Source organism: Malus sylvestris, chromosome 13 (assembly GCF_916048215.2).
Source record: "Malus sylvestris chromosome 13, drMalSylv7.2, whole genome shotgun sequence".
Taxonomy (NCBI): domain Eukaryota; kingdom Viridiplantae; phylum Streptophyta; class Magnoliopsida; order Rosales; family Rosaceae; genus Malus; species Malus sylvestris.
The window spans coordinates 3,320,417-3,330,743 of record NC_062272.1 but is presented as its reverse complement, the minus strand read 5'-3'; the positions used below and the strand labels follow the sequence as shown (position 1 = coordinate 3,330,743).

The window sequence follows — 10,327 nt, the reverse complement described above, 5'->3', positions numbered from 1 at the left end:
CAGCCCTTCTTGAGGCCTTGTTCAAGGCTTGAATGCGCAAGGTCGAAACTCAAGGTGAGATAGATAACTTTCTAACTGAGGTCATGAAATATTCTATTTTTGGAATTTGAGCTAGCTCCCGATATTATACAAATAGAGAAATACATGAAAAAAAAACTTTAGTCTACTTAATAACATATGACACATCATTCTTTATTATGAACATATTGAAAAATCTGTCGTAATTAACAAATGCACGCAGTAACAGTAAAAATTTATGAAAAAATAACTTCACTGATTTTACTCGAGTTTGCTGTAACATTCACTTCCCTACACAATAATGCCTGCAGGAGGCTTTAGTGCTTTCTCGCATCACTCCTTTTCTTCCCTCCCACTGTTTTTCTGGAAAGCAAAACGTAAAGTTGACGCCTCCTCCTCCTCCCATCCATCAATTCATTTCAATTCAATTTCCCATTCAGTCACTCCAGAAATCTCACAGCCACTCTTGATTTTCTTGAATTTCCCCCCAAAAAAAAAACCCTTCTCACCATTCTTTCAAATTCAAGTCCCGCAACGCTTGTTGGAGCTGGCATTCGATCTTTCTTCAAAATCACATCAATTTTTTATTTTTTTTTCTCACATACCCTTTTTTTTAAGCTTTATCTTCTCAGGGGTCGAAGCTTTATTTATCTTCTTTGAAGCGGTGGAGAAGCCATGAAAGAGAGGGGCAAAGCTGTAGAAGCAACTCGCGACAATATCGACATGGAGTACTACTCTTCGTCTGAAATGCCGTGTCGAAGGCACCCCAATTCGTCTTCTGTCGGGATATGCGCATTCTGTCTGAAAGATCGTCTGCTCCAGCTGGCTTGCTCCGACTGCGGCGAGCAGCGCCTCTCCTCCTGCTCCTGCTCCGCCGTCTCGTCTAACCGCAACTCCACTGTGGAGGTCGGCAGCGTCGGTAGAGTCTCGTTTCTGATCGAGAACGAAAAGCAGGAGCCTTTACAAAAACCCAGCAAAACCCAAGAGAAAGAGGACGTGGTGGTGCTCCGGCGAAGCAGCAGCAGTTGTGTCGAGATCAAGAAAAGTAATTTTTGGAGATTTGGGAGGTTTTTTCGGAAGAAACGATCGGAAAAAGATGGTGGGAATAAGAGTGTTGGTGGGTTTGATGAGAAAAGTGAGATGTGGCTGGTTGATCACATGGGAGTTTCGAGATCAAGGTCTCTGTGCAGTTTCAGAGGCGGGGCCCTCTTCGGATCGGAGGATGGCGGCGAGCATTTGATGGTTTCCGGTGCCCGGAGCTCCATTTCTGCTGCGAGAAGCTCTAGCGTTACAACTGCCGGAATGGTTTTGGATTCCGGGAGAAAGAGCGGATTTAGTGAGGGGAGAAAGAGTGGGTTTAGTGAGGGAAGAAAGAGTGGATTTAGTGAAGGGAGAAGGAGTGGATTTAGTGAGGCAGAGCCGAGAAAAAGCGGTTTTGATGGTGAGAAGAAAGAAGATGTTGTAGGGTTTAGCAGCGCAACGAAACGCGTTTTTTCGCTGAAAGAGAGTGATTTCGGCATGGATGAATCGAGGTTTATCGATTTGAAGCTCGATTTCGCGGCGGATTCGAAGCCGGAGTTTTCGGGTTTGAGGGTGGGGAGCATTGCAGATGGAGAGACTGTTTTTGGGAGCATGAGAAGGAGTGAGTTTGTGGGAGATGAATGCGATGGGGGTTCGTTTGGTATTTTCAGACACGGTGGTTCATGTAGATTGACAGTGAATGAGAGAGGGATAAAGAGGGGGAGCAAAAGTTTGAAGGGTTGGAGGTGGATTTTCAGGCATCATCCAATTCCAAGCTGGGGAAGTAGTAGGAAGAAGGATGAAGATTTAATGTTCAAAACTTAACTGTGTTTTTTCTGCGCTTACAAAAGTAATGTTTGTTCTCTCTTTTTTTTCCTCCAAGTCCTCATTTGTAGTTAGTCACTAGTTACACATTTACTGCCTCCTTCCAATATTTTCCTCTTTGTATTTATGTTGATGTTGGTAAATGTTAAAAGTATGTAGCTGATACTAAATGAGACATTGCAAAAATAGGTTAGGCCAGTCGAACATGACAATGCGTACGTTTTATCCTTGTTCTTTGCATTTGCAGAACATAAAAATAAGGAAAGAAAGCAATGGTCTTGTAAATTTCGGCATAATACATTTGATTTACGAAGGAAATGTCACTAATTAAGTTTAAAGTTATAAGCTTTGGAATTTCAGGGACACCAAAAAGAGCATGTTCCCTTTTCTTTTTCTCCATTTAAGTTGGCCCAAGATAAAACGTACAGCCAGAGAAAGAAGAGATTTTTTTTCCAACTATCTAATGGAAGCAGCCAGGACTTGCTATAATCAGAGAGGGACCAGTCACTAGTCCTCCTACCAAGTTGAATGTTGGGTCACACTTGCATAAGATCCATTGTTTTGCTTTGGAAGCAACAACGGAGTCTTGTAGTTGAAGAGCTTGGGGTAGAGTTGTTTGCCATCCAACTAGTCAGCACGAGTCTTACAAAAGAACGGCTCCGACGATACTAGGGTATTAATACTACTCTTATGTTGATGCAACGTTTAATACACGCGGATTGGCTGGATGGTCGAATTGTCTGTCTTAGATTTTCTCGTCTAGTAGACATCATAACTCATCTGACACACCCTACAAAAGAATGACCCCCACTATATTAAGGTACAATCTAACTCTAAGTAGATGCTACTTTTAATGCACACGGATTGGGTAGATGATCAAATTGTTCTACTAAAGACTTTCTCGTCTTGTCGACGTTGAACTTTTGTTGTTTAATCTCTTCTAAGAAAACTCTCGAGTCTAACTTCCGAACCACTTAACTCGTGGGACACTGGACACACCTCACGAAAGAGCGAGATTCCACATCTTTACTCACCTGATCTCACATGTTTGAGTCTGCTGCCAAATAAGGATGCCGCAAGAAAAAAGGGTTCCAAAGTAGGGAAAAACTTCTACCCATTTCAACAAAAGAACGAGACCCCATGTCTTTGGTCTTCCCAATCCTACATTGGTCCCTTGTGAGTCTGCATGACATATACGGACTGCCGCACCAAGAATCCTCATCTGCCTGAGCTTTTACTTACAACCACATATTGGCATATCTTATCAAGAATGGCGATTTTCTCACCTAAAAGTCAACTGGAGCAACAAACAATTGACTAAGTCAAATTCTAGAAGTCGTTTACCATCCAAGACAACTTATAAAGCACAAGAAATCCTTTCCTTTTTTTTTCTTCTCAAGAACAAGTAAGAAAAACATAGTGAAGAGTTTATTTTGCAAAAATGTGTGTGACAAGGCCTCTGTCGATGTACAAAAAATCTCCGGCTCATCTCTCTGCCTCTGCTGGAGGGTCCAAACTCCGGCATTCTTGTTGTCAAAGATGAAGAAACGACATGCTGTTTCGAGTTATCGAATATCGATTTGATTAAGGAGCTGCCTTTCCTTCAGAACAAGAGCCTTGAGCTTTACTATGTAACTTGGTTTTATCCCAACAGAGATCTTCAGTTCCACGGAGTTTTCTTCATCCCAGTTCTTGGTCCATATGGGAAGGATAAGGGGTAAGTTTTTCAAGTCGAGTGATATTCTAATTAATGTAATTAAGTTATGGGAAGAAAAATACAAACTTGTGCGCAGATGGAGAGTACAACTGATATATGGTAAATTTCAATATGGGGTTTATAACATTTTGTTTTTAAAAAGACCACATTCTGAGGTTGCAATGTGACGACACACTGTGTTAGCTAACTGACCTAACGAACAAGGGTTGTTACAGGTAGCATGATTTTGTTTTTCAGGGAAGGGTACACAAGTGCAAACGAGGATTCCATGGACATGGAAACATGCCGCTTCGACAGATGCACAAACGATGTACTACCGCAACGTTTTGATCCCAAGGACATGTATCAGCAATGCAAGATTAATCTTCACAAAAACATTATCAATGTGTCGGGTGGTTTTGTGGCCAGATCAATGTCCAAAGATGGGTACCCTCCGGAGGCATTGTGGAGGAGAGGGTGGAAACTCACAAGCTTAGCGTCCCCCGGATTTGAACTAGGTGGTGCACGGGCCTAGATGCCGCCCTACACACCCGTCTTCCGGATTTCAATTTCCCACTAAAGAATGTGGTTGTAGGGAAGTGGTACTGTCCATTCATGTTTGTTAAGGAAGAGACGCCGAAAACGTTGATGGACATAAGGAACAGACCAATGTACTATGAGATGACACTAGAGCAGAGGTGGGAAGAAGTATTTGTGAAGGATCATAGTTTTCGACACGGTGAAGGCAACGCCATTGGTGTGGATTTTGTTGTACAAAGTGAAGCGATTATGGTGGGAGGGAGGGAAGGTGGGTGTGATGAGAAAAATGGGGATAATGATGGGGTGGTTTTGTATAGGAGTTTGAACAATGTTGGGCAAGAGACTAGGGTGAGGGTGAGTTTAGCAATTTTTGAGAGGATGAAGTGGGAGCAAGGGAGGGTTGGGGGAGGTGTTGGGGGGAGAAAAAAGGAGAGTGAGAGTTGAGAGGATTGAGGAATTTGGGGGGTTGGGTGAGTGGAAGAAGTTAGGATTTTTTGCATTGGTTGAGAGGTTTTCTTTGACCAGAATGGATGGGAGCTTGGTTTGTAGCCATGATTTCAGGCACACTCATCATTGGACTAAATGGAAATGAAATTTTGTCCTTTTTTGTTTTTTTTTTTTTTTAACATCAACTGCACAAAGAAAATTTTATTGATAACGAAAAATAAAAGTTACACTTAATCTTTTTTATATTTATATATGCGATTTGTGTATAAAATTTCAGATTTTGTACCCATATAAAATTTCAGATTGGGTTTTTTTGCGTTGTTCTAACCTCAAGGTTATGGATTCAGTTATGCTTTTTGAGGTACTATTTTTTATTTATGAACGTGTAAATTTTTTTTGTGAATCACAAACCCAATTCATCCAAGAAACACCTTTTGAGGAATGTTCACATAATTCTGATCAATGCTATTTACAATGTCCATTGTTCACATAAAGTGTAAATTTACTTATCATCTAATGTAGAAAAGTAGAGAAATTTTGTGTCTGATAGTCGAATCAGGGGAATTATTCTACTCATTCACAAAAGTCCTTGACATTGGAGTTTGTACTTACATGAAGCCATATGATATTTAAACATAGAGATTTTATTTTCTTTATAAGTGGGTTATACAGTCTATTTAATTAATTGTCGGACACAAATTTTTTACCAAAACATGAGACTGAGTCTTAGTTCAAAGCCAAATTTGTTCCAACTTACATCGTCATGTGGCTCAAAAATTCAAAAACAAGAATTATAGAATATGTGATAGGGAAATTTCGTATAGACCATAAAGTGTAAGAAAATTCAAGAATTCCTAATAGTCATTGTCAACCCACGATAGCCTTGGCTGCGAGCGTTACACCTCCGCGTATTGGCATATCTTATCAAGAACCACAGTCGCGACAAACAATTTGCTAAGTCAAATTCTACAAGTCCTTTACCCTACAAGGCAACTTATAAAGCACAAGAAATCCTTTCCTTTATTCCTGTTGACCTTAAAAACTACCAAGTCTACGTGGCGCGCAGACCGAGTAATCTATGAGCTAACTATGTTCTTCGGTTGAATACGGGGCGTGCCAACTCGTCGGCCGAGCTCGGTCGAGGAGTAAAATTTGTTGATGTTGCGTTGAGTGCGCGGCTGACTTCTACGTCTTGCGATTGCGATCGAGGAAGGAACACATCTCGGCCTCTTGGGTTCTCGAACCTGAAGACTATTGGAAATATGCCCTGAAAGTCAATCTTTGGAAGAAACCTTTTAGGACAAATGAATGGATGTATAGATGACTCTTATACATCAAATGGCAAAGATACTAATTAGGACTATCTCAATGAACGACATATGTCCTAAATAGTGAATCCATGGACAATGGATCGGTTGAAGAAGTAATCTAATGATGTTAGATTACAGAGACCTTTTTCACATAACCATCATGTCCAAAAGGTTCCTGGTCATAGGATTGTTGGAGGGAAACTGACAATGCATAGACCGGTACATACTATGTCCGCTTCAAGAGGAAGGATGGAAAGTCTCATCCCATTCGTGTAGTGACACTAAGACAAGTATGTAAGTGCTCATTAAAGGAATGAGTTCACTGAACACAATCGAACAAGAGTACTTGCATGGAGGTCTACTCACATGTCAAGCAAGTAACTCTTATGGTTGGAATAATGTAAGTAGTCCTTTGACCTGAGGCATCGTCGTTGTCTTGTGGTTAAGTACTTGATCTTTGATTATGTCAAAGTCACCCCATTCGCGGGTGTCCACGGCATAGTTGGGGTTAAGCCACTTAGTCATGAAGGCAAGTGAATGCGCAACAAGGAATCTCTAAGCTTCGTTAAGAGAGGAAGAATACTCTAAGATATGATTCTGGAATCTTCGGCCGAAGTATCGAGCGTAATAAAGGAAAGCGTTCCTATACGACTCAATTGAATCATATAAGAAGGAGTAATCACATTAGGGGTTTGACATAATATATCCATACCCCAATGATGTGATTGAGAGTATTGTTTTAGAGAAGGATCGAATTACATTGTAATTCCAACTGAATAGGTTCTCCGAACAAATTCTACATTAGCTTGGGTAGCCTTGATATATGGTTAGATGTCACTCATGGCTTGTGAGTTCTTCTAGATGATTAAATGTAGTAGTCAAAGAAGAAGGTGAATTAAAAGGAAGTTTTAATTCACTAAGTGATTGGATTAAATATAATCAATTGGATTGGTGCCAATCACCTTACTGCCTTGCTAATTAGAACCTAAAATGATTGTACACCGATACACTCTTGTAGTGATACCACTAATGGATGATGGAAATAATTAATTGGATTAATTAAGTGTTGTGATTAATTAGAAAGTCTAATGAAATCATAAAAGCGATATAAGATCGTTTTGGGCTTAAAGAAACGTTTGGGTTTAATCGGGCCCATTGGGCTAGCATAGGGAAAGGGAGAGAGTGAAAGTCAAGTTGTTGACTAGGTTTCTTTTTGTCTATATAAGGAACTTTATAGAGATATTTTTACAAAGGGTTTTTGTGTGTTCAAAACAACTAAAGAGAAAAAGAAAATTACTCTCTCTTCAACACCAAAGGCCGGCCACCTTAAGGGTGATTTTAGCTAATCATCTTTTCACCCTTTTGGTCATTCCTCCATCCATCTCACTACACTAGTGGGTGTGGATCTTTAGAGGTCTTCTACTTTGGAGACTAAAGGAGAACCAAAGGAGCACTCATACTAACAAAGTGGAGGAGGCAAGGAGGGAGGCTAGGCTCAAGGAGTTCAAGGAACAAAGGGCTTGGAGGTGGTCCATCCTTGGTCTAAAATCTAGATCAAGAGGTATAGATGTATTCCTATACTTTGTTCTTTACTTAAATATTTTGATGCATGATATATAAACCTATGAACCTTGAAGGGGATTTGCATGACTATAGCTTTGATATTATTTGATAACATGCTTCCGTTGCTTTCGTATATAAATTTTGAATTGTATATGCATGCTAGTCATTAGAAATCCCACATGAATCTCATAGATTTCCCTTCAAAGACAAGGCTACTATTTTTACGAAGTTCACAAATCGTCGTCGTCGGATTCGGCCATAGTGATGGTATTCGTCAGAGTAAACTCTCGCCGAATTGACACCAAAGTGTAAGGGCATAAATACTCAAAGCAGATATGTGTCTTAACAATAAACGTGGTTCGGCCGTCGGAGTGCCGAACTCTAAATCCCACTCGAGAGTATCCAATCATAAACCAACTCGGCATGCAATGTGCCGAGCCTAATAAACTGTAACACCTCACCTCGCCAAGAAGGCTAATGAGATGACCTCGACCAATAAGGATTTGGAAATCCTTCTCGACCGAGACTTGGATAGGTAACCAACCGTCCTCGTCGCAGTGCTATTGATGCCAACGGAAGATGCTGCGAGATCGGCTGATTCTACGGTGACAGAGCTATCTATGCCGACTGAAGATATCACCGGTTGCTTCCACAGTGCTGTTGATGCCAACGGAAGATGTGTCAGCGAAAAGAGAAAATAAAAAATCTCTAGTTGTTGAGAGAGTTTGCGCAGGACAGTTGTGTGTTGAATTGGAAGGGCCTTTGATGTTGCTTGCGCTCTCGTATTTATAGAATCAAAACTCTTAGACGTGCTGTAGAATTAAAGCCGTGGACATCCAACCATCTCTGGTGATAAACCACAACCATCTTTATCCCAATCAACAATTGCCGCACCATCAGGTAAGATCACATTGGATAAAATGGCATATGCCATCTTTTATCCCATATTTCCACGTGTATGAGTTCAAAATAAACAGCACCTTTATTGGTTAATTATCCAAGCAATTTTATTGGCTAATGATACTCTGATCCCATCTTTATCTCCATTATATTTGCATAAATGCCTGGGAGATAGTCTTCCAATCCCTCAGGTACAAGCAAAATACCAATCTCAATCTCAAGCTGAACTCTTCCATTTTAAACTCCTGATCTCTTAGAGATTGCCCAAATTCAGTAGTAATACCTAAAAATATTAAAATTCAATAGTCTAGAATCCGCTCAGTCAACGGCCTTGATTGCTCAGGCCGATATTGTAAAAACGGGTCCAAACAATTCCTAAGAACAAATAGAAAACACAGAGAGTGGAGAATAAGAATTTCTGCAAAAATGTATGTCACAAGGCCTCTGTCGATGTACAAAAAGTCTCCTGAGGATCTCTCATTACCCCCGCCAGAGGGTCCGAATTCTGGCATCTTGGTCATCGAAGATGAAGAAGCAGAGACTACATGTTGCTTTGGTTTATGCAAATCCCACAAGCTCCTTGACATGCCTTTACCTCAGAACAAGAATCTAAAGCTTCGTTATGCCACCCAAACGGGAGAAAGCCAACATGTTTCTCGTTTCTACACCGCCTTCATTCCGGTCCTTAACCAGCCTTTGGCTTCCAACCGTTACTACGCGATCCAGTCGCGTGGAAAGCTTGAAGGGTATGTATGCAATCTCAATTTGAGCTTAATATTTTGTAGTGGCAATATCAATTCCCGTAGTAATAGTATTAATATTTTTTTTTGTTACCTAACTTGAAATACATTGTTAGTCCATTGTGCGACTTAATTGATTTCGGTTTCCATGCAGGCAAGCCTACACATGTCAACAGATGAGAACTTGGGAACCTGCTGCTTCTGCACTTATGTAAAGGATGTGCCGTCACAGCCGTTCAATCCCAATAACATTTACCAGCAATATGAGATCCAGCAGAAAGGAAGTGGCAATCAATTTGGGGGTTTTGTTGCCAAATCCATAGCTTCAGATGGGTACCCTCCAAAATTTCTTGGAAGAAAAGGGTGGGAAATAAACACCTCAACTCCCCGTGACTTCCATTTAGGTGAAGCGCTGGGTCTAGACGCTAAGCTACGCGCCCGTCATCCAGATTTCAACTTCCCATTATCACTTACAAGCTCAAATCCGGTGGTTGTGGGGAAGTGGTATTGCCCCTTCATGTTTGTTAAGGAGGGAACACCTAAAGATCAAATGAGTAGGACAAGGTTTTACGAGATGACACTTGAGCAAAGATGGGAACAAATATTCGCATGTGACGGTAATTATAGCGAAGGCAACGCCGTGGTGGTTGATGTTTTTGTTCAAAACGAGTCTGTTGCTGTTGGCGGGAACGCGGAAGCTGTGCATGAGGAGATGGATGTGGCTAATGGGGTTATGTGGTATAGGGGTTTAGACAATGTGGGGTTGAGCTTAAGAATTGTGGAGAGGATGAAATGGGAGCAACAGAGGTTTGGATGGTTTGGAGGGAACGAGAGGCAAGTAAGAGTGAATAAAGTATAGGAGTTTGGAGGGGTGTACAAGTGGAGAAAATTTGGTTGCTATGTTTTGGTGGAGAGGTTTGTGCTGAAAAGAATGGATGGAAGCTTGGTGCTAACTTACGATTTCAGACACACACATCATATTCGGAGCACATGGGAATGAAATTTTTGCTCCTTTTGGTTTGTGATTGAAAATTTCATTTCATTATGTGCTTTTAGTGAATGTAATTAATCTCTCGAAGTAATATCCTTTCCATTATGTTTTTTTTCTTTGGACAAAAATCTTGATCATTGTATAAGTAATATGAGTAGTTTCATTTCACCTGTGTTTGTAATCTGCCCTTTTTAAAATAAAGGATGTATTTCTTCAGCTTGATGTGTTATGAACCCATGCTATAGTGGGAGCAAGGGAGGGTTGGTGGGTGGGGGGA

General features: G+C 40.8%; 1 protein-coding gene and 2 pseudogenes across 1 annotated transcript; all 3 read left to right on the top strand.

Moving 5' to 3' along the window:
- Window positions 1–333: 333 nt before the first annotated feature.
- LOC126594910 (uncharacterized) lies at window positions 334–2,033 on the top strand. Its single transcript, XM_050261173.1, has one exon. It carries the CDS (start codon window positions 694–696, stop codon window positions 1,861–1,863), a length of 1,170 nt encoding a protein of 389 aa, XP_050117130.1. The 5' UTR covers window positions 334–693; the 3' UTR covers window positions 1,864–2,033.
- Window positions 2,034–3,304: 1,271 nt separating this feature from the next.
- Window positions 3,305–4,780, top strand: LOC126594909 (uncharacterized; annotated as a pseudogene).
- Window positions 4,781–8,696: 3,916 nt separating this feature from the next.
- Window positions 8,697–10,266, top strand: LOC126596759 (uncharacterized; annotated as a pseudogene).
- The last annotated feature ends 61 nt before the right edge of the window (window positions 10,267–10,327 follow it).

Excerpts from the sequence above, each read along its gene's own strand:
- LOC126594910 (XM_050261173.1), top strand. The coding sequence starts at position 694 with ATGAAAGAGAGGGGCAAAGCTGTAGAAGCAACTCGCGACAATATCGAC.